The sequence below is a fragment of the Pezoporus occidentalis genome, unplaced genomic scaffold (assembly GCF_034315485.1).
Source record: "Pezoporus occidentalis ecotype Australia unplaced genomic scaffold, CSIRO_AGI_Poc_V1 ctg191, whole genome shotgun sequence".
Taxonomy (NCBI): domain Eukaryota; kingdom Metazoa; phylum Chordata; class Aves; order Psittaciformes; family Psittacidae; genus Pezoporus; species Pezoporus occidentalis.
Genome location: NW_026913760.1, coordinates 1049304 through 1073737, shown reverse-complemented (window position 1 = coordinate 1073737; position 24434 = coordinate 1049304). Strand labels below are relative to the sequence as shown.

General features: G+C 41.7%; 2 protein-coding genes across 3 annotated transcripts; one reads left to right on the top strand and one right to left on the bottom strand.

The window, feature by feature from the left end:
* Nucleotides 1–1548: 1548 nt before the first annotated feature.
* Nucleotides 1549–13861, bottom strand: CDCA2 (cell division cycle associated 2). Its single transcript, XM_062617026.1, has 16 exons — nucleotides 13697–13861; nucleotides 12135–12725; nucleotides 11543–11673; nucleotides 10811–10964; nucleotides 9791–9984; nucleotides 9629–9707; nucleotides 8596–8810; nucleotides 8140–8224; nucleotides 7427–7635; nucleotides 6897–6975; nucleotides 6241–6287; nucleotides 5264–5404; nucleotides 4883–5054; nucleotides 4228–4442; nucleotides 3033–3866; nucleotides 1549–2149 (listed from the first exon to the last, which is right to left on the bottom strand). The coding sequence occupies exons 2-15, from the start codon at nucleotides 12658–12660 to the stop codon at nucleotides 3063–3065; spliced, it is 3051 nt and encodes a 1016-aa protein (XP_062473010.1). The 5' UTR covers nucleotides 12661–12725; nucleotides 13697–13861; the 3' UTR covers nucleotides 1549–2149; nucleotides 3033–3062.
* A 175-nt stretch (nucleotides 13862–14036) lies between these two features.
* On the top strand, nucleotides 14037–22889 carry KCTD9 (potassium channel tetramerization domain containing 9). 2 transcript variants are annotated; one of them, XM_062617024.1, is made up of 12 exons: nucleotides 14037–14196; nucleotides 15593–15714; nucleotides 16368–16411; nucleotides 16574–16670; nucleotides 17114–17172; nucleotides 17761–17889; nucleotides 18527–18594; nucleotides 18698–18793; nucleotides 18890–19039; nucleotides 19397–19502; nucleotides 19756–19889; nucleotides 20653–22889. In XM_062617024.1, exons 1-12 carry the CDS (start codon nucleotides 14149–14151, stop codon nucleotides 20767–20769), a joined length of 1170 nt encoding a protein of 389 aa, XP_062473008.1. In that variant the 5' UTR covers nucleotides 14037–14148; the 3' UTR covers nucleotides 20770–22889. The 2 variants fall into 2 exon arrangements, with proteins under 2 accessions (XP_062473008.1, XP_062473009.1); XM_062617025.1 differs by lacking the exon at nucleotides 17761–17889.
* Nucleotides 22890–24434: the final 1545 nt, after the last annotated feature.

Genomic DNA, 24434 nt, shown 5'->3' with positions numbered 1-24434 from the left:
ATGAAGAGCTCTCTCCCAAGTGCCCCAGTTCCTTCCCATGCTAAACAGCCCCCAGTGTTAGCAGTCCTCCAGGTCCCTATTCCATGACAGATTCTACCTCAGGTCTTAGTTATTAGGCAAGTCCCAAATCACCTCTTGCAACCCTAATCTCCAGCAATCAGAAAACACAGCCAGAAGAGACCTCAAGAGGCCATCCAGGCCCTATCCCTACCCCTAGGAAGGATCATATGTCATTCCTGACAGATATTTGTTTAATCTGTTCTTAAAAGCCTCCAGTGATGGAGATTCCACAACTTCCCAAGGCAATGTATTCCCATGATCAACCATCTCTGCTGCTGGAACTTTTTCTTAATGTTTAACAGAGACATTTTTTCTTCTAATTTAAACACATTATTTCTTGTCCCATTCAGTACAGATATGGAGAACAGATTATTACCTCCCCCTTACAACAATCTTCTGCATAACTCAAGACTCCTCTCAAGTTCTCTCCAGGTCAAGTCCCATTCACTGCAACCTCTTTTTTTCTCTGTAGGATCCAGCTTCATCCTCATGCAAGCCATGCAAACTGCCATCAAGCATCTACATTTAATTCCTAACAGCCCTTTCCAACCTGGCAAGTTCTGCCAGGAAGAAAAAACAAGCTTTGTTTTCTTCTCCCTATCCTTGCTCTTCTCTTTCTGACTTGACTTCACATCTGCAATGCACTTAGCCTTCCCACTCAAGAAACCTCAAGAGAGAATTCTCTTCTAGGGCTGCAGCAACTGATGCATAGGACAGCAATATCAGGAAAAGCATGTTCCAGGCAGCACTTCAGGTTAAGCCCTCAAGCATCACACACAGCTGCAGTGCTCTACAACGTTTAAGAACACAGCATGATTTCTGTATAGGAAGTCATACCTGAATACAGTACAGCAGTTTTACTTTTCCAAATTCATTTCAATGTGCAGCACAGTTGTTGGCTTGATTTTTTAAATGTTAGAAGTAGCAGCTATTATTAGTTTTCATTTCAAGGAGCAGCTATTATTAGCTTTTATCTCCAGGAGCTTTAAAGTTGAACCTTAGCTAGTATGTTATGTGTATGTTATATTAAACCATAAAAGCTCATGTCAGACTGCCCTCTCCTGGTAAAGCAACAGACTGCACTGCAACCGGTTCAACCCAAGGAACTACCACTCTTCCGTCTCCCAGTCTAAAACAGTCACTGAGACACAAGAGAAAACCCCAAAATAAAACATCAAGAAAACTGGGTTTGGGGGTTTAGATGTTTAGATGTGACACTGAGGGACACGTTTAGTCGTAACTTGGCAGCGCCAGGTAACAGATTTGATCTTACAAGTCTTTTCCAACCAAAATGATTCTGCAGCAACTTCAGTAACATTTCTAAAGCGGCATAAGATAAACAGCATTTAAGTAGTGAAGTTCCTTTCAAGTTGCCTTTAGGAGTTCTTGTGTTGGGACAAACTGATGATGGCTGCAGAGAAAAGTAAAACACGCATAAAAAAATTAAACTGCTCCGTTTGCTTTTAACCATTGTAAAAGCAGCCAAGCACATAAAGTATTTTATTCCATATCAAGAATGTTAAAACCAAGGTCACAGCAGAGATCATTTGCAATGGAAAGCTATTTCCTTCAAGCTGGCACAGGTATTTCACTACGGCTGAAACACAACAGGATGACAAATGAAAGCAACAGCAAATGTGTAAGGAGACCACCTACAGTCATCACTTTTTATTACACTGTTCAGACTAGAAAAATGAAAACAGCAAGACAACAGGTCAACTTCTGGAGGATACGCACGGTTCAGTAACACACCAAAGCTTGGACATGGCCAGAGATGGAGCACAGCTTTACCGTATGATGAATGTTTCACTCTCCTTAACCAATTTATTTTTTAAATTAGTTTTAAATACAGCAAAGATTTTTTTTTTCCTAATGTCCAACCTTCACAGCAGAAACAGAATTCATTAATTCTAACACAAACCTCAGCCTTACTTATAGGGCCTCTTGCTCATGCCCAGAAGGTAAAGCAAAGTCTTTTCAGAAGATGGTAACAGCTTCCCCGCCTTCTACTCCTCTCCTTCAAGCCAGAAGTGATTTCTTTCTTATTTGCAGAGCATCTCAAGGGGTCTTTTTAGGATAATTTTGAAATCTGGAAAAAAATTCATGCAGATTTCAAAAGCAATTTATAAGGAATGCTCAAGCACATGGGAAACATCGACACTTCAAGCAATTCTAGCTGGATGGGCACAACTTACACCAGTATAACTACTAAAGACAAAGTGACATTTTATCTACTTCAACTTCAACAATATAACAAAGGCTTCAGCTTGAATCCTGTTCTTTCAAAAGAAAGAGCTCTGTCTAGAAACTAACTTGTCACCACAGACTGTCTTTTTGAACTATCAAGTTCATTCCTCTTTATTGAGAGTCACACATTTGCTGACACATGTCCAGTTTAGCAGCTTCCTACACTTACTGTGCGTTTGAGTGGAGCAAATGGAGCAAGGTGGTGTGCTAAACGCATCCAGTCGAATCATCACAACCAGATTCCAAGGGCTAAAATCCCAGCCTGCTTTGCAGGTACCACAAGTGTAAAGATTTAGCAAGAAAATCCCAGACTACAATAACAAGTGTGCAAATGCACATCAATGTTATTTAAATTCTGTATATTGTCCTACTTGAGTTTTCTTCTAATACTAGCAGTGCTTCATTGCTATTGACCTGTAGAGAGCACAAAGTCTGAGAACATGTAAGCAAGGATGGAGACTATAGGAAAGAGGTGACATCAAATTCAGTTCATGATAGAAGTTTATCCTCCCGATTACGTGCCATGACTGTCTACCAGAGCAATGCTCTCAGCCAAACTAGGTCTTCCACACAGTTATGATCTTCAAGCATTTCAGGCATCAAGACAAGGAAAATCACTTCTAAGTTGTTCAGAAAAATTAAGAAAGAAATAGTAAGTAAGGAAACATAAGTGGGAGAGAGAAGAAAACAGTATTTAAGAGAGAGAACATGAGTCTAATACTGACCTTCACTTTAGACAATCAGATGAAACCTCACTAAATGTTAGAGTTATTTTCAAGAGGTATTTCTACTTCATCATAATGATTCTGGTTACTTCTGTCCTTCCTGTATACAGAATGTCTTCTGCTCCTTCTCCTGGTTGGAGAGTAAGTTCTTGTTTCTTGAGCTGTGAGTTCACACATGCTCTTCCTCCTCCATCTTTTGGAAGGCCCATCAGCAAGATTAACAGAGTCATTGTTCTTCCCTGGTGCTGAAAACTGGAGAAGATTTTGTCCTTTATGGTGAAGGTTCTTGGATTCTGTAAAGGTGGATGTGCTTATCGTCCTTCTCCTGGTTTTGCAAGCAGAAGCTACCAGGGGAGGGTTCTTCTGGATCTCACTGGGTACTTGAATCCATGCAAGTCCTTCAATTTCTGCACCTTTATGTAGTCTCATGCTGCGCCTCACTCTCCTTCCACCACTGTTATCACTCTTATTTTCTAGATGAGGAGCAGTGAAGATTTCTTCCACATTATAAGAACAAAATGGAAGACAGTTTCCAATGGGAAGAAAACGCAAGGCGCTGCTGCTTCTTCTTCTTCTTGGTGGACCACTTCTTGCAGAATCCTTTTGTGGACACTGAGTTCTTTGGGCATCTGCATGTCCGCTCATGTCCTGTTGGTGCAGAAGCTCCAGCCCTGTCAGCTGCTCTGCTTCATTGAGGAGATTTTCTTGTAATTTCCAATTTTCTATCAAGAAACCACTTTCTTTTGCCTTTTTTACATAGGCAGTCTCTTCACCTTGTTGGAAATGGTCAGATGTATCAAAAGCACACTTTGCATCTGGCACAACGTTTGAAAACTGGGGAAAGAAATTGTTTTTGTAAATATAGGCAACTGTAACCCACAAAAACCTGGTTCCAAAGAGCTGACAACTAAACACATGCAACTGTTTTCCTGCTAAGTCTCATCATTCACAAAACACCCCAACCAACACACTGAATCTTGAAGGTTGAAATGTGCGACTAAACTTCTGCTGAGTGAAGCATTGCTAAAGTTCTGAATACCTCCTTCAAAGGCTGGGGGTTCCACAGCCTCTCCAGGCAGCCTGTTCCAATACCGAATCACTCAGGTTTTTAATTCCCCAAAACATTATTTGTTTTATCCAACAACATCAAGCACAATTCTGATTTTCTAGCAGTATTCCTAAGCTTATCAGTTACCTCCTGTTCATTGCCAGACACAGGCTCCAGATCACCCTTCGGCACCTGAAACACGGTGTCACTGAGGCTGCTGGCTTCTCCTGCATCCAGGTCCTCAGAGCCTGAGGATGTGTGAACCGCACAGGTGTTTTTCCCTCCTATTTCTTCAGCCACCAGTTTCTGTTGAACATCCTTGTCAGAATTTCCAGATTTGGTATTCTCTAAAAGTACATCCTCTGGATTGGAATAAGCATGTGGTTACTTGACTCTAATGGTGAATGGACAAAGCCTTTTGTTAAATATTACAACAAAAGTCTTATAGTATTTTATTTATACAAGTAATCTTCTAAACAACCATCCCACAAAAGCACTGTAGAAACACTTCACTATTCATGCCCAACTTATTGCTTTTAAAGACTGAAAATACCAGCATCAAGGCAAAGTCAGCTTTCCACTGGAGTCCAATAAGAGTTAAACTTACCCAGTTGGAGATTAGCAATCTGTTAGATCCTCTGGACTCTCCTATTACAAAAGCAATTAAAAGTAAAAAATGTATCCTGGGCCTTTTGCCTATGCACAGAACTCAACCCTCAAAAGTTTTCCTATGTAACTGTTGAAATAAAAAATTAGAAGCACCAGGAGGAGTAAGGCAAAACAAAACTCAAAACCATATTACCTGAAAAAAATGCAGTTGCCTTTGTTGAGTTTGAAGATGAGGCAGAGAAAAGCTCTGGAATTTCAGGGATAGGGCTGAGAAGAGGTTTCTTAGAAGCCATCTCTCTCTCCCCATATAAAGACTTGTTTACTTTTTTCCTTCTTCTTTTCCCATAGCCTGTATGTTTTATTTTCTGAAAAGATGGAGAAGGCTGAATAAAACACAGTGTAATTGAAATGTTCCTGTACAAGAGAATATTGGCAGCAACAGGAAACAGCACTCTTTAGAAAACCTTTATTAAATCAAATTAATCACTAGAACACACAAGAAGAGACACTTGCATTGAGTGTCCAAATTCAAAGATAAAGGCAAAATCACCAGCTGCAACTGGCCGACACTTACTTGTGTCTTTTTGGCAGCAGACGTGGTTATGTTCCTTTGTCTTTGAACCTTGTTCTTTCCTGGATTTTGAGTATCCTTAGCATTCTGATTACTTGTGGCTTTTGAGATGCTGAAATCGGTCTCCTCTGAAATGGTGCTACACTGTTGAAGAACACAAATTTGAAGCTGTTGGGTGCATGTGTGTTGTGCTTATTTTTAAAACATGGTTCACATGTCACAAAAATCACATTGCAATAGTCTTGTTATTTCACAGATGATGCTGTAAGAGCTAGACACTGACAACTGGAAATTAAAGCTTTATAGAGCTAGTCTTCTCACACAGTACAATACAGCCCTGTTTGTACAAAGAGGAGATTTTAATGAGAAAATCGAAAATGTTCAGCTATAAGAGATGTCCATCTGATACTGTGTCTGCCTTATGGCTAACAGCCAGGGTAACAGGAATGAAGACCTTCAGCACTCAGCTGGGAACCACATTTTCAGCAATACCTGAAGTCATCACAGGCTGCACAATCACCTTGACTTTATCAGCCTCTACCTCATGTTCCTGTGACTCAAAGAAATTCAACCACATGGAAAAATCTGACAGAAAACTTTGTTTCCGTTCTCCTCAATTTTCTGTGATTCTGAGTTCTTAGATTCCCATGAGTGAAGACCCTAATCTTATGAATGATTGTCTATGCATAAATCTTCTAAATATTGTCAGACTATTTAAGAAAGTTCCTGGAAAATTCAATAATAAATTTAAGCATTAGACCATAACCAAAAATATTTTTAATAACTGGAAAACCACTTTCACTCGAAAATGAGATTTCCTTAAGATATTATCTGCATTAACATGATATATCCCCATATATTTGGATATAAACAACCCTCATACCTAAGCCTGTAAAATTCTTACAAGCATCAGGAGCTATAAATGCAACAATTTCACCTGTAGAAGTTAAAAATGAAACAAACATCATCACTAAACTCACCTTCCTTTTAGCAGGAGTTTCTGTCTTATCAGATTTGTCACTTTCCGCTATTGTATATGAAGAAAATAAGATTATGATTCAGTTTCAACACAGAAAGTTAATCACATTTTGAGGAAAGTATCCATATCACTTCCAACATTCTGCACAGCATGTTTATTCATTTTAGTCTTGAATAACCAGTGTCTTAAGCTCTATCAAATATGGCAAGATTAAAAAAAAGCATTACAGCTTGCTTTACAAAGCAGGAAAACAAAAGTGGTGAGGATTTGGTAGCAAAGTCCTTGCACAACTTTCATTGAGATGTATGCGTACACATGCACAATCCCCCTTCAGCTTTCTGTCGTCGTCTTGCTTTTAAACCCTCAAAAATTACCAGAATCAAGATAGTAAGAAAAGTATTTAAAGCACTAAGTCTAATTAGATCAGTCACTTTCAGAGAAGAATACAAAGTCAAGCAAAGTCCAGTTAACCAAAAGAACATGTAAACACCGCAGCTACTGCAACCACCACTAGAAGAAAGCAAGAGCATTTCTATTTTAGCACAATTGAAATAGATCCCTTTGTATGAAAAAAAGACCCCAACCCTTGTGTCATATCTCAGTTTTCAGAGACAGAAAGATGTAATCTCTAATGACAAAAAAACAAGGTGGGGTTACCTTCTGCAGTTTCAACAGGTAAAAGGTCTTCTGCAGCAACAGAACCCTCCAGTGACTCTTGCAGAGGCTCAATACATTCCTTTAAACAAAAGGAAAGTTAATTTTAGCAATATACCATACCAGATATATACAAAAAACACCTTTTCTATCAGTGCTTGGAACAAACAAATGATTTTACTTTTTTCCTTAAAGAACATGACAGCTCATTTGCCATATATGGCAAAAAGAAATACAGTTATCAAAAGGCAGTATCAAAAGTATATGAATTAGCGAAGTGAAAAACATTTCATGTGCTACCAGTACTCAATTTTAAATATAGCTCTATAGGGCAAAATGCTACTTAGAATTCAGAAACCAAAAGCAAAAGTTCTCAATGCCACTCTAAAGCTTCCAGAAGGCTCTATTGTAATATTTTAGCAATTTCTTTTCAAAATGAAGCAGGCTGGGGAAAAAAAATAACCCAAACCTGAACATTCAGAGAGACCAAGAGGCTGGGTTTATGGCTTAAAAGACTCCAACAAAACCCTTACATTGCTGCAATCGAAGTTCAGCTGTGGGAACGGTTCCTCAAGGAGACTTGGCCTTGCAGAAGGGCTGCTGCTTTGTAGCCTGACTGGGGTTGCTCCTTTGCGCAGTGGAGTATTTGCAGGTAAAGCTTCATCAAATATTTCTGGGCTCAGGACTTCTCCAAAAGTGACTCTCTTCTTTAGCTTTTTGGAGCTCCATGTTTCTGTTTTCTCTACTGTAATAAAATACACTGGCTGCTTAGTGGACTTGGAACTGTCAGAGAGCAGACTTTTCAAGGGCTTTTTATGAGTCTTAACATTCTCTTAAAAATCACCACCCCGCAAAACAAACAGCAAAATACCACCTTTACATGTTTTAGGGAGTTCACCAGAATTTTCACTATAGCTTTACTACAGTATCAAGAATTAATGAAGAAAGAGGACTAAATGACTGGCTGTTCCGCAAGTTCCAGCTGACAAGTGTGAAATGTCTTCAAGACCAGGTGATTCTATTCTGGTGTTAGAGGTCAAGTTTCAGAGTGCAATTTTTTTCAGTTTCTTTTAATAGACACTATTTTTCTTCCTCACCTTATTTTCTCCTTCACACAGTAGGACGCCACACTTGAGCTACTTCAGTGGTGGTTAATGCATATCATTCTTCAGAATTAGCAAAGAGGCAAAGCCTTAAGATGCCACAAAATACTTCGCCTATTTAAAAACCAAAATGTGAATCTGACCTGTTTGCACTGCTTCAAAGGTTTCTGCACAGCTGGAGACTGCAAGAGATTCACGTCCTCCGCTGTCAATCCCACTTGAGTATTCCTATCAAAATCAAGTAATACAATCATCTATTCAATACCATTTAATTAAAACATTGTCCTTGTGCAAATCGAAAGTGAAAATATCCTCTTCTGTAAGCAACATTTAATAATCGGTCCCAGTGCTTACAAAAACCTACTTGTTTCCTAAATGAATAAAACTCAACAACATAATATGGATCTTCTCTTACCATAAAAACTTCAAGCAAAGCTTCCAAGATGACCAAACAGCAAACAGATACCCACTGAGAGCATTAAATTATTTCAAAATGCATTTTAATTAGTAAAAATTATCTTCAACAATTCAGCTCCTGGTAGTTCAATGATGACTGCAGAAGTTCATCCTTAGGACTCCACGTGAGTCAGTTAACCCACCTTGGTCAGTGTTTTCTTCAGCACAGATCGCAAGAGGGAGCCGCTCTCTCCGTGCTCAGGTAGGGAACCCCTTCCTAAGTGTTGTGGTGTGACTGCTGCCTTGCTTTCATCACACATTCCCAGGCTGGGTTCTTCTGCAAAGCTGACTTCCCTTCTGCTTAGATCTGACATAACATTACTTGTAACGTCTTTAGTGATGTGCTCACAACTGGAATCTTTAGAGCAAGTAGACAAATATGACAATTGAAAACTGAAGTAAAACTGAGAAGACGATAGCATTAGCAACATGAAGTATAAGTACACATCTCCATAGAGTCTATGCATCAATATCACAAAAAATCCATGTTTCCAAATTTCTGCTATTATTGTGCTGCATTTACGTTTCATATTTTGAGAAATTTACAAACCATACAAAAGTAGAAAGGGAGCCCTACAGAAGGCAAAGGCATTTTACACAAGGATTTCTCTCTCATCCATGTAAACTGGGGGTGAAATATGTATGCTCTAATGTACACAAAGGGACTCTCTACATTAACACCCCTATCTCCTTCACAAGCATGAACTATGCTTTTCCCTACAACTGGCCTGACTAGCAAAACTAAGGGAAACTCCAAACAATTATGCCTGTGTGTCAGTTTAAGCTTGCTTTTCCCATCAGAACTGCCAACACACAGCCCACGAGGCCCTACCCCACCTTTCAAATATTTCAGTTCCTCTCCTAAAAGCTATTTCCTTCCTATGAATTGTGCTTAAGTAAAAGCATGTTTAATGCTAAGTTGTACTGAACGAGCTCCGCATTCAGTTTTAAACTTTGACTTGAGCCTCCTCTGCAGCAGCGCTTGAAAAAGGATCACTATTTTCAGTGTTATGCCTTTATGTCAAAGCTGTATCAGGTTTCTACTGCATTATTAATTGTAGACAAGATGACAGACATGGAATGACTGCTTGTGAAACATTTTCTTGCAAATATTCTAAGTATTTTTACTTTCTAATAAGAATATAACAGAGATTGTATAGTGATGAATCCTCTTACCATGGCCTGTTTCTAAGACATCTTTAGTTATAACAGTCTCCAACGACTCAATAGGATTGTGTTGCTCATAAACCCTTTCCTAGAGAAAAAATTACAAGATTTTATATGTGTATATATATATGTGTGTGTGTGTTCTCTGCCCACACTTATATTATAAAGTACCTTTGAAACAGCAGCAGCAGGCTCAGTGACAGACACATCTTGGCATGAAGACAAGATCTCGGTATCAGGCTTACTGCTGCTGGTCAGATTTTGTCTTGGATTCTCTTTCAAATCAGCTCCATTGTCATCAGACATGAACTTTTCATTGCACTGATCCAGGTTCTGCTCTTCTGTAAAACATACTTTGTTCTGAGCTGCATCAGATAAAAAACAAACAACAAACCACAAACTTCAGGTTTTTCAGTGAATGCTCTTTTTGTGGCTCTTCACCTAAAGAATGGTGAGATTCAAAAAGCTTGGTAACTTTCTAGTCAGGAAAAAGAAAAAAAAAAAACCCATGCATTTTAGGTTCTACTTAGAAAATAACTTTACCAAATCTTTAAAACAAAGCAAGTTTGTTCTTTTCATAGAAATGTTACTAGGCCCACCAATACCAGAGAAGCATTGTAGTTTCTGCTACCAGAGTAGCATTGTAGAAGCATCCACACTACTATTTTCTCACATTAAAACCACAGTACTGCCCTGACTTGCTTTTGCAATACTTACTATTGCTGTTAACAAGGTTGTCACACCTCAGTAATGTAACAGCATTTCTAAAATTGCTGTACTTGAAAGTTATTAAACAAGCCTGTACATCATGATCAAGAGAGATATCAGTTACCACAGCTAAAACCAGTCATCAGGAAAACCATTCTCAGTTTCACAGAAAAAGTGTGAAAACACTAATTTACTTTTCACTAGGCATTAAAGGGTATAAATCTAGAAAGTAACCCTAAGAAAACAGCTCCCAAAATATACAAGTGCTTGCTTGGGTTTTTTTCCTGGGGCTATTCTGAGAAACCACTATTCAGGATGCACTAAGAAATGAGATGGGTTTAAACAAACAAAACCTGTGCCAAACCTTACAAAGGAGTATTTCTTTTTCTGTTTATAATAACTGTTTGTAGTTTAGTACTTTTTGGCCTAAAGGCAGACCTCACGTTTAAAATAAATCACTGACCGCAAATATAACCAACTTACAAGAGCCCATTCCCTGGGAAGCAGCATCCACTTGTGACAGTCCAGAGGAGCCAGTTTCTGCTTCAGCTTCTTGTACCGATTTGAAAGATGCTTGAAAAGCATCTATCTTGTCCTTCAACAACCTGGCAGGTTTGCATTTTAAAGGACTAACCTGCTAAAACAAAATTAACCACAAGATGGTTTGGTTTTTTCCCCAAGAGAAATGGGCTTATTACTTCCTATTTGTACTTTGGCACAAAAGAAACTCTGAGAAGAACAGAATCTTGTATTTAACCTGGCTTCAGTTTGAGTTGTGATAAAAATGCGCAAAAAGAGGAATTGTACTGAGAAATCTATTAAGTTTTACTGCCTCTCAAAATCTGCCCCTCTAGATCAGATCCAAAATTTGGTTTCTGACAGCCTACGCTACTTTAAGAACATCTGATTATAAACCAAGACACTTATGCTAGCATTTACTTCACTTTAAACTATTAACACAGTAATTAGTCAAAAAATAAGCATGGCAAAAACAGGTTATAGTACATACAAGTTAAAATATATGAGTAAGCTGGGCATGGAGAGAAGACTCCAAACTCTGCACAAGCAAACCCGCTAATGTTCCTCTCTTCTAATGTAAGGTGTCCAAAGGAAGTCAATAAAATACAGGCCATGGTTGTTCCTCCTCCTGGCTTATTCCAGACACCTGCCTTCTCTTGCTGCCAGCATATGTTGATATTTGAGAAAGACTCTCACCTGTGCAAAAGCTGCTTTTTTCCTGTTGCTTCTCTGCTGGGCAAGGAACTGAATAAGGGCGTTATTTTCTGGTGACCCCCGTACTCCAATTGTTGATCTTCGACGAAATTTTAATGGAGTTGGAGATTTCCCTGAAATAGAAAAAATAAAATAAAATAAAAACCTAAAATTCTTTTTGGAGTAAGAATATCTAAAGTTTTAAAATGGCATTTTTGTTTGTTTAAGAGTGATTTGTGTTTATGAAAACATCTAAAGTTAGCTGCTCAGCTCAAAGATCCTTCCTGAGCAAAACCAAATTAGCTAAACTACATTAACTACAATTAACTAAACTACATACCAACCAAGGAGCTCTATTTCACTTTTCCCATTGGTAATTAAGGAACTGTCTACCAATATTTGCAGGATTTGGCTTACTACTGCCTTGTGAAACTCACCGACACCTCATTAACCGTACAGAAAAACATTCAATAGGGAATTACAGCAACATCATCACATCACAGTCCTAGCCTTGGGCATATTCCAACTCAGCCAGACAACCTGAACCTGACACCCCTCTGAGGAAGACAACTGTCATTAGGCACTCCAGCCTTACCAAGAGATGGTGTAGTAAAGTTTTCTTGAGTAATCCCAAATTCACCAGTTGTTACAGCTGCAACACCAACATTTTTTTCCCGTTTCTTTGATATTCCACAATTAGATTCTTCTGCTTTGTTCCTATTAGGTGTGAAGTAGCATTCACCACCCAAAGAAACAGGCCTACTTCGTGACAAATTTTCCTTGCTGTTCAAAGGCAAGGGAGGTTCAATGATCACATCCCTTGTTGGTGTATCAGGAAAGCTCCAAGTATACTGACAGCTACCATCCTGTTCCTTCTTGTGGCACGATTCCTTCCCGAGGCCTGTGCTGTATCTCAGGGTGCATTCTTGCAACTGTGATTGGTTCCAGTCACTGACTTTCTCCTTCTTGGATGCCTTGATGACTTTTGATTTAGTCCCTTTGCAAATCTTGTGGCCTTTTGAGAGATCAGAGCAAATGGCCTCTTCCTTCCCTTCAGGACAGGCACTCTCATTTTCTTTACCTTTCAGGGGAACGTTTACTTTCTTAGGTCGCCCGCGCATTCTTAGTGATGTATTCTAAGGAGCATTCAGCCAGCCTTTGCTCTCCCGTAACTACACGCACCTAGCTAAAAGAAAAAGAAGATATTTTAATAGGTATAGAGTAAGAGCAAAAGCTGGCCACCATTCTTAAACTTCTACCCAATCTAGGTTTTTACCTCCAACCAAGTGTTTAACGGGGGGGGGGGAAAGGGAGAGCCTTATCTCCAGACAGCTCCACAGAAAGGATATAAAAAGGCACTATAAATATGCACAGCAGAAGTGCTTCACACTACACGTCCATTCCTCATCAATTTCATGTTAGTATAAAGTGCGTTAAGCACAAAGTATGTGTAAGGTGTCCCTGCCCATGGCAAGGGTTTGGAACGAGATGATCTCAAGGTCCTTTCCAACCCAAACCAGGATTCTATAATCGCACTGTGATCGTTTTGCTGTAAGCGTTGCAACAAGTATGAGCAGTTTAGTAGGAAGCAGAACATTTAGGATGCTAAGATTTTCTGCACGTAGCTCCTTGGATTTTAAGTTAAGCATGCAGAACTCAACAACATCAGTCTGAAACTTTGGTTCCACAGAAACTTGGGTTCCACTTTGCGCCTTTTTCCGCACTTGGTGCAACAATTAAACCGTTAAATACCCTGCGCACAACTTGCTTTAAGCCCACGCTAAGAAATCGGTGCCTTCCTCTACCAACGAGACATGCCTGCGCCAGGGAGAACCGCCCGGTGCGGGCTCACCTCCATTACCTCAAGGGCCACGACTCCCCCAGCGCCCCCCACCCCCAGCGCGCACCGCTCGCCCCTCAAAACCCCTCAGGTACCCTCCCAGCGCTCCCCACTCCTTTATACCCCTTCACCAGCGCTCCCCACCTCCTCCACCTTCGGCCCGGCTCACCCCACCTTTCCGCGGCCCCCCTCACGCCCGCCCCAGCGCATCCCCTCAGCCACCGGCTCGGTCCCGCCTCAGGAGTTCAAACCGAACCTCACTACCGCGTATCCCTCCGCGCCGTCGCACCTCTCGTCCTCTTCCCCCTTGCGCTCACCGCCTACCGTGGATAAAGGTGCACAGAATGAGAGCGGGTGGTGAGGAGAGGCAGCCCCGCTCCGCCTGCTCCCCGGTCCCCGGCAGGGCTCCCCGGGACCGGGGGACTCTTTGTCCTTTTACTCGCGGAGGGATCACAACCGTTAGTGACGCGCTGCACCGTATTTTCAAATCGCCAACGATCCGCGCCCACGTGACAGCCCTCTACAAATCAGGGGAGACTCCGCCGCGCCTCGAATTCATGCAAATGAGGGGCTCTACTCCTCCCTTGATTGGCTGCAGCCCGGCGAGGGGGCGGTTCCCTGCCCACCCGCCTCTCCCGCGGTGCGCGTTCGCTATTGGGCACCGCGCTCGGGGCGGCGCGGCCGCCATTGGCCGCGCTCATGTCGGTCAGCGGCCGCTGCCTTCCGGGTTCGGCAGGAGGAGCGGGGCCGCCGCCGCCGCCGCAGCAGCATGAGGCGGGTCACGCTGTTCGTTAACGGCAGCCCCCGGAACGGGAAGGTGAGGGGCGGGGAGGGTCCCGCGCGAGCCCCCGCCCGCTTCCGGCGTGGTTCCCTTCTCCCTTCCCTTCCCCTCAGGCGCCGGTGCCCGTGGCGGGACCCCCGCGCCGTGAGGAGAGGCCCTGAGCCGCCCCCTCAGGGCCGCCCTGAAGGGCCCCGCGGCCTGCGGGGGAGCCCTGGCCCCTGCCCCTGCCCGCCTGAGGGGATCGGGGGCCGCCGCACCCCTGGGGCCGCGGTTGAAGCCACCGCCGGGTCGCGGTCACGTTGGGGGGTGCGGGTCCCGCCACGCCCGTCCTGGGGAAGGGTGGGAAGCGGTGGGGAATGGTGACCGTCCCCCACATGTCGCTGTTGGAAGCAGAAGGAAAGATGAGTTTCCTTCGCTGTGCAATGTGTTACCTGCGTGCATGGCTCAGCTCCCGCTTTTACACCGCTTCCTTAGGGAAACCTGGAATGGTTTGGGTTGGAAAGGACCTTGAGATCATCTATTCCAACCCCCCAGTGAGGTGCAGTAATGTACCCGCATTAAAGCCTGCTTTGCTTCTGAGATTCTGATTATTGTATGATGTGACGCAAGGCTATTGAAGAATAGACCTTTAGTTTCTTATGGGCTTTTGCTTGCTGCCCTTGCAGCCTGTCATTTCCAATAGTGCAGGATGTCCTGCCTTTCTGGGTGGTTTTATGTATGCCTGGTAAATGTGAGAGTTCAGTTGGATATACTGCGATATATTCTCAATATACTGCAATATATTCTCATTACACGGCAATATATTCTTCCTCAAACAAAAGTTACTGCGCCAGACCCTAAGGAAAGTCTTCATCTTGCAGGATGTCAGGCCTCTGCCACGTCAAACTAACGCTGCTGGAGAGCCAGCAAATAATCCTGCTTAAACTCTCTTTGTGTGTTTAAAACCTATGAAGTATTGTCTCAAGAGGGAAAATAGTGATGTTTCTAGGCACAACCAGCATAGGAAAAGGCCCTGTGGTTCTACTAAATGCTGCCCATGGTCTCCAGGTCTTCCCATCCACGTCTGGAGTGAAGACAGTTAATGGGACTATAGTTTAACCTTTGGTTTTAGAGAGGGAAATAAATTCTAGAGGGGCTTAGGGCAAATAGCAGTATTTCTTCAGATAAATAAATAACTGAATCATAATCTAGTACCAAGACTCATTCCCTCACTGCCTCCTCAAGTGCCTTGACTTGTGGTCACAGATGTGCAGGTCACACTGTTTTAAGGCAGCTCTGCTAACATCAGTTGGTCTGTTTGTTTCCTTGTAATAGTAAAGATCTGTACATGATCTCCCTCCCCCTGTAAGAAGGTATTGATAACCTGGTAATCAGTCTGATCTGACAGAAGCCATACAAACACAGAGCCTGCAGCTACTTTTCTCTCCCACAGGTTGTGGCTGTGTATGGGACTTTATCAGATTTGCTGTCTGTGGCTAGTAATAAGCTTGGAATAAAAGCGACCAGTGTTTACAATGGAAAAGGTGGACTCATTGATGATATCGCTTTGATTAGGTAAGGCTTAGCCAATGGAAGTCAAATCACGGGTATGGATTAAGAGACTCACTGGCCTATTCATCCTCTGACCTTAATCAATAACCAGTGCTTTCCTTAAAAACAGATAGTATCATTCCCAGGCAGTAAGCCCAAAAGCGCTTTCATGCCTCAAGGAAACATAATACTGGCTTTTGAACTTCAAAGCATTTCTGCCTTGATGAATCAGAACTTGATACGGATTGAAGCTGCATTTTATGCCTTTCAGCATCCCCCTTTGTTGACTCATGGTGTGCTGTATGTACCAGGAAAATCCCAGTGTTGTAGTCTGCATTTGGATGAGGGTTTTCCAAAAAGGAGATAAACTCCAGCATTGCTTGGGCCTTGCAGAATAAATACTCCTAGAGCGGGGAGAAAAGAAACTGTTTTGTAAAACTAAACTGGTTGAGTAGCAGAAATGATGCCTACCTGGTTGGTTCAGATAACGTCTCCAGTAACGTCAGTCACATTACAGTCCACTGGAACCTGCAAAATAGAGATGGAAATGAGATACTGAAGCTCTAAATAATGGCAGCTGATTATCATTGACCTGAAACAAATCAGGAAGGGTTCCCACTGTGAAGGAAATGAAGAAGAAATTATGAGTAATCTTATTTTTCCTCTTCCTCTCTCAGGGACGATGATGTTCTGTTTGTCTGTGAAGGGGAACCATTCATTGGTAGGTCTCTAATTCTTATTCTCGTAACCTTTTGTTTAATGAAAAGAGGTTTTGTTTTGCTTGAATGTAAATCTAAAAGTTTATTTTCTGGTGTTTTTCTTACCATATGGAGCACTCAGAAACGAAACCATTTCTCTAAGAATGACTTTCTTCTCTGTGTAGATCCTCAGACTGATGGGAGACCTCATGAAGGACTGACAGGGTCCCACACGGACTGGTTAACACTCAATGTTGGAGGCCGATACTTCACCACTACACGGTAAAACTGCAGCTCATTGGGTTTGTTCTTAAAGGACTTGAGTTCAGTGAATAGATCATAGCAGTTGGCGAGGCTTCAGGTGCTCTTGCAAAAGAGCTAGAAAATAACAGCATGGAGTTGGAGGTCCTTGACTTCTGATGCTTTCTCTGGTTTTTGTATTTAGTTTTACATGTGAAGTAAAACCTGTGCAAAGGCTGAACAGGCCTGGATTTATCCTTGGAATATCTCAGTTAACCAAGTGCTTTGTATTTAAAATACAATACATCGGCACAGAAACGTATTTTGCTATCCCACTGTATGAGTTAGCAGCGTGGTAGCTGTTGGAATGTGTATCACACACCAGCATTGCCTTCAAGCTGTCAAGGGCAGAAAATACACACGAACCCCCAAGTTTGTCTTGTGAGCAAAACATTCACTCAAATTGTGCTGCCTTTGTTTTCTAGGAGCACTTTGGTTAACAAAGAGCCTGACAGTATGTTGGCCCACATGTTTAAAGATAAAGGTTAGTATATTGAAAAAAGCTTTATTTGCTAAGGAACAAATCAGCAAAGTAGACCAAAGGCACTATCAAGTTGAGACTCCTGTTCATAATTTAAAATATCAAAAGTATTAAGTATCATAGCAGAACATACAATCTTTTTCAAATAATTATTTCTCCATTGCCCATGGAGCTTATCTCCCAAACTGGAAATACAGTTTCCATCCATAGTTAATATTTTGGGGTCTTTGATTTTAAGTTTTCATCTTATCGTTGCATCTTGCTCACTTTTGTCAACGACATCAATGAGCAAACGCTGCACAAGAGCCTTTAGGAAATGGGGACAGACTAACATCTTAATTCTGCTTTGATTTGAGCAAACATTCTAATGTATGTGATAAAACCTTTTAGTTCTTTATAGCAGGAGGAGCAAGTTCATTTTAAAGTGATTTGCCCCCTCACACTCCTCTCTTCCTTCCTATTCTCTAAGAAACACCCTTTCAAGTGGAATGATTCATAATCCAGTCCCCTTTGGTAATAAAGTTCTGAAACTGAAGCAAATGCTCTTCTATTATTACATCAAATTTAATTATATATATGTTGTGGAAACAGATGCTTGGGGAAATAAGCAAGATCATAGAGGAGCATTCCTAATTGACCGCAGTCCAGAGTATTTTGAGCCAATTTTGAACTATTTGCGTCACGGACAGCTCATTGTAAATGATGGCATTAATTTGCTAGGTAGGTATTACCCGTATGACATCTCCTAAATTATTACTCTTTGGAAGTTAAACTTTGCCCGCAGGTAAAGGTGGTAAAATGAGTGGGACTTTTGTATGCTCATCTAAGTGTTTGGGATATTTCTTTGGTGAATTTATTCTCAAGCATTGCAATTCCTCATGCTTGGTTTAATGAAGATAGACTGCTTAAACTGATTTCTCTTGACAACATGAAAAATTCTCCCTAATGGATTAATATCTGGCTGTGATTCTGGATTTGATGTCATTAACCTAATACTGGTATTGGAAACATCCTTTCTGAGTTATTTTTTCCTTTTAGCTGCAAGACAGATCACTTTTCCTCTGTCCAGTTCCATCTATTGTAATGTATTGGTTGTCAGTGTGATGAGTTTATGCTTTTCTTTGAGACTCCTTAAACTTCAAGTGATCTATTTATTCCTCTTTGTTAGTGTAGCTAAAATGTGTAAAAGGTGGTACAAGTAGGGAGAGTCAGGTGAATGGATGCTTCTCCACCAGTAAAGCTGGATTAACCCAAACTTTTGGCATGTTCTTAGTGTGCCTTTCTCCAGTGAGGGAAGAAGAGTGCTCTCTTGTTTAACACCTCCCTGTGCATAACAAACGCTGCTTTGTTTTGGTAGGTGTTTTGGAAGAAGCCAGGTTTTTTGGTATCGATTCACTAATTGAACATCTAGAAATAGCTATTAAGGTAATTTGTTTTCTTTAATACACGACTGCATGTGCCCTATCCTTCCAGGCAATGTATAATGTTAGTCCTATCTATATTAGCTTTTAAACAACTCTCTCAACAGAATTCACAGCCAGCTGAGGATCATTCTCCTATATCTCGCAAGGAGTTTGTCCGATTCTTGCTGGCAACCCCAACCAAGTCCGAGCTGCGCTGTCAGGTAGGAAAATGCAGACCCTGTCTTGCTCTGTAGTGTTGATGTTCGGTGGGGAAATATCCCGCAGCATCATTCTGGGGTTTCTTGTTTTGTTCTTAGGGTCTCAATTTCAGCGGAGCGGATCTCTCCCGTCTCGACCTTCGATACATCAACTTCAAGATGGCAAACCTGAGCCGGTGCAACCTGGCGCACGCCAACCTGTGCTGCGCCAATCTTGAGAGAGCGGACCTCTCCGGATCAGTGCTTGATGTAAGAGCTGCTGTGTCTTGGAAAGTCCAGGCTGTCCTTTACTTTAAGAGAAGGGGAATTGGAGCAAGCAGATAAGTGTAAAACATGTAGTTCTTCAGTATTTTCTGGTTAGATCACAAGCTTTTTGATGCTCTTAGGTAAAAAAGGGGGGAAAAGGGCACTGAGTGATAACTGTCTACCTTCTTGAAGATAGAGAAGTAACTGTATAGCAAGTTCTCGCACTTTCCCACAATAACAAGGCTGTTGTGCTTTAATAGGATTCATTTCCAAACCAGAAATGAAAACTCTTCTCCGCTCATGCTTGGTACTGTTCATCTTTGAGCTTTTACCAATCTCACTGACGTGTCTCTCTACCAGTGTGCAAACCTTCAAGGGGTGAAAATGCTGTGCTCCAATGCAGAAGGAGCATCTCTAAAAGGGTGCAATTTTGAAGATCCTTCAGGCCTTAAAGCTAATTTGGAAGGTAAGGAGGTTTTGTGGAAACCGAACCACATGTTTGTAAAGCTACATGGCATGTGAAAGGTTCGCTCTGGTTTGTACAGTCCATGTCTTCATGAAACAGGGCCACAAATACAGGACTGTGTGACCATATGATCATTAAATTCCAAGTTCTACCTTGATTTCTATCAATTTACATGGTTCTGAGGAAGCATTGTTCTGGAGCTGCTGTGCTTCTGACTGTTTCGCCTCATAAAACTACTCTTTGTGTGTTTTAGGTGCCAACCTGAAAGGTGTGGACATGGAAGGCAGTCAAATGACAGGAATTAATCTAAGAGTTGCAACGCTGAAAAACGCAAAACTAAAGAACTGTAATCTTAGAGGAGCAACTTTGGCAGGAACTGATCTGGAAGTGAGTTAAGATTCATTAATACACTAAGCAGTCAGCTGGTAAAATTGGGGCCATTGCTGGCTTTTGCCTGAGGTCTCCAGCTTCTAACCACTTAGAGTGAACCAGTCTTTTTTCAGGCTTAGTGAGCTATAGATGATGTAAGCAATCTCATTCTAGCCTCACTTTGTCAGGTGAGTCTAATGTCTTGGATTTGCCAGCACCCCAAAGCCACAGGAATGGCTTGTCTCATCTCAAAAGTGATGCATGGCGATCATGCCATCACTGAAGAACTTCAGAGAAACTCAGTTGCTTGGGTTTGCGGGGGACTTTTTTGGTCCTGAGCCACCATTTGTAAAGTAGTGATGGAATCTTACCTGACTGGTGGTGTGCAGTACACTGCTATCACAGTTAGAAAGACAAACTGGCTGACTCTACAAGCTCTGAACGTGGCTGCTCTACCTCAAGTCCTAGAGAAGTATTCAGAGTAATGTTTGGTGGGACTGCAGGAGGCAGCTTCTCCCTGGTGGTGTTCAACAAGCATTGGTAATGTCTGGAAGAGAATTTGATATGAAGAGTTTAAGTCTTAACAACATTAAAAATAACTTCAGCTGCTGGTATGGGAAGGTCCTTGTCACAAGAAGTAAATGAAACTCTAAACCTGAGAGATGGAGGGGACATTTACACTGAAGTGTTTGGAGGTAGATGTGGTTTCTGTGGCAACGTAAAGTTTTGAACTAAGTTCTGGGTATATTCAATTAACATTGATCTTCCTTCTACCCTTTAGAACTGTGATCTATCAGGTTGTGATCTACAGGAAGCTAACTTGAGGGGATCTAATGTAAAAGGAGCTATCTTTGAAGAGATGCTGACACCTTTGCACATGTCTCAGAGCGTCAGATAGGGAAGAGAATATGCCGAAGAGGAAGGAGTCAAAACCTCTGTGACTTTCTTCACCTCCTCCCCTTATTAAGTTAGACGTGATGATTATTAGACAACTTACATTTGCAGTAGTGCCTAAGTAAACTCTTCTTTGATCACTTTTGGGGGAGGGAGGGTTTGTTTAAAAGATAGAAACAGAAAGTGTCTGTTTCTACCTTTATGAACAGAGTGAGGAAATGGGCTCGTTTGGGGGGGAGAGTTGAACAGATTCATTGTTTAGCATTGCCTCACTTTGGAATGCATTTTAATTTATAAAGCACAATATATGCAATTCTATTTATTAAATCTGTAGCTGCAATATGAATAGAAAATGTTATTCATGTATAGTAGCAACAAAGTTCAGGTTTACAGGTAGGCTAGTGTATTTACAGTTAGTTTCTTCATTCATGCAGTGTGTTAAATGACACGTGTGGTTTAGACAATGTCCACAGGATGTTTTCAGGTACTCTTCTGGGGTGAAAACAGTAGTTAACTGTCATCACTGTCATATTGCCTTGTAGTAGTTTGAATGCAGGTATAGAACAGCTTTATCATCTTCTAAACTCTGCAGGGGAAGCTGCTTCCACTGCAGGGATCTGCCTACGCAGCAACTCAGACACCCCCTGCTCAGAAATTGGATGTCTTCTTTAATCCTTTCTGCATTAGTGTGAAATTGCACTATCAGTCACAGCTGGTAAGAAGAATTCTCTCGCTTTCAGATGTCCTAACCACTGCAAAGTGGAGTACCTGTAGAGCTTTCATTCTTTGTGGGGAGCTAAATGTACATAGGAAAATGCAATACTGTCACCAAAGTAGAGACAAGCATTGTGGCCACAGCACTTGCTCCATCCTCCATTGTTACTCCAGTATATGAATATATAGCACCAGTTTCCCCTTAATGTACTATGCAAATACTCCTGTACACTGAATCCTTGAAAGCATGGGCATAACCCTTTTCCCAGCCAGATCTTAAGTGTTCCACTTTGGGCCTGCTTAATGTGGCTTTAAAAGTATCTTGTGTAGGGCAAAGTACCCTTTCCACAACTGCTTTACCTGTGAGCAAATAGGGAACTGTGTGAGTTCTGCAGTGCAGAAAGCCTCACAGCATCTCTTTAAGTGGTGGTGCACTTCATTTAATAAGCTGTTTCCACTGTAGTGTCAATCTAGGTCTCATCTAACACGTTTATTTTATACACAATCAAAAAGCACATGAAGAAACTATACCAAAAAAAAAGAAGGTGCATCAAGAACTCTTACCTCAGATGCTTGCTTAAAACACCCCAAAGTTAAAACTAACCTTGAATCTAAGCAAATACAGCTACTACTGGGAGTTAAGAACCAATGTATCCTAAAACTTAGAGAATGTGACACTGTTGGCAGTAGCTTGTCACTTTGGTGGGTTGTCTTTCACTTGCAGTGCAGATTTCCTGTCCTCTGAGCAGAATTCTTCTTGTCTCAGTAGTTGTGAAAATGCTGCTTTGTCATTGATCTAGAAAGATTAGTTCAGGACCAGCATATGATTTTTGGGGGGAAATTGCTGGATTCTCCCCTATTTTCAAGTTGGGTTGACTCAGGCATATGACATGAGCTTCTGGGACTCAAAATCCCAGTGTTCTGTGGGTCAGAATTGGGATTTTCCTTCCTCAAGATTCCCAGACCTCTTGATCTGGCTCCAGGACACCACCAAATCCGTGGTGAAATACAACTGTAGCTTCAAGAGGAATATTTCAGCGTGAGTTTGGAGTCCTTTCTCCCACCTCATCGCTTTCATTGAGAGTGATGTGTCTGTTGCAGTAGAAGATTCCTAGGGCTAGAGAAATAAATGAATTATTTTTCTTTATCATATTTTGTAGTTAGAAGTAAAATATTGTATGGAAAAAAAAATCTATATTTTCATAATCACTGTGTATAAACTATATTTGAACTTCCACTGATGCACTGTGTTTGGAATAATCACAGCATGTGGCATCATTCATTCACAGCTGAATTGAAGGTACCTCTTTTGCTATGACAAAGCTGTACGAATAGCCCAGGGTGGCCTATTCAGAATGTGCAGGTTCCAGCCTAATTTAAATTGCATTAATAAAAGTGTGAAATCTAAAAGTGTCTGGGTTGTCTTCTTGTAAGCTGGGAGTCATCCACACTTGAGCACGCACTTTATGAGCTGTCTCTGGTTGAGGTGTCTTTACTTCTGCACAGACAATTGGGGTTTTAACTTGTCATTCATCTGCAACGCTTCTCAGCTTTCCTTTGATCCCACCCTTCATATTTGGTTACTGAAATAGCTGCAGTCAGAATTTCCAGAGGTATGGGCACCATTTAGAACACTTGGAGGTGATCATCACACAGCACCAGCAGCTCAACTTAACAGGGAAGTGATAAAGCACATTAAAATACCCTGTCCTTGATTTTGGTCTGGAAAGTGCTCACTATAAACTATGGCACAAGAGTACAAGTGCAGCACATCTGTGTAAGTGCATGCTGTAGAGCACCTCGAGAACAAAACGGGGGAAAATCCAGTCTTGTCTTCAGCTTCTCACCTCCAGTACACATCTTCACGCTAGGAATGCTGCCAAAATCAGAGGGGTTTACTGCTTTCCATTGTACTGGTCCTTAAAAGTATTGGTGGGCAAATAAAACCAGCTGTAATGTGTTCTTCAACCTCCCATCTCCTTTATGGAAGTTAATAGCTGTGGCTTAGAGTTTGAGATGTGCAGCAGCTCACTAACGCCGCAATTACATGCCCTTCCTGCCACTCTTTGGTAGGTCAGCTCTGGAGCTAGAACAGAAACCTGTGGAGAAGCACAGCTGTAGAAAGATGCTAAGGCCAGACCATCATTAGACGGAGTTAAAGTGGTGGGTTAATAAGAGGTGCAATTATTGGGCTAAGCAGCCCCCTTCTTTCTTTAAATGTCATCCCTCAGGATGAACAAATCTTCCATTTGCATTGAAATAACCTTAAGTTTGGGGAGGCTCATCAGGGAAGAAAGGAGTTACAGGAAAACCTCCCTTCTAAAGCCATGTGCCTATGCAGGGGTGATGTTTCTACTGAAACCAACTATTTTCACAGCTTGATCAGTTTATCAGCTGAAGCTAAATGTTGGCCATGCTTGCCATGAGTAGGAGGAGCATTAGAGCAGGAAGAATTACTCTTTGCTAGTCACTAAATCCTCCTGAAATTATTTACTTTTTAAATGACTTTGAATCCATTAATGTCAGAGAGGTAACGCGAGCAGGAAGAGAGGATGTTTGAAGAACACTGAGCAAGAGAGATTCAATTCTGCATCAAACAATGCAGAGCAAACAAAATAGCTGCCAGGTGGGTAAAAAAATACATTTCTGCAGGCAAAATTGCTGAATTTAACTCCTGCCTGCAAACAGCTACTGAGTCCTTCATACAGCTGCAAACGCTCTCAGGACTGAAGAGCATGCATCCTTAAACTCACACACAAGACCTTGGAACAGTCTTCCAGTACCTAAAGGAGTGACAAGAAACCTGGAGAGGGGCTTGGGACAAGGGCCTGTAGGGACAGGCCAAGGGGAATGGCTTGAACCTGCCAGAGGGGAGACTGAGATGAGCTCTTAGGCAAAAGCTCTTCCCTGTGAGGGTGCTGAGGTGCTGGCACAGGGTGCCCAGAGAAGCTGTGG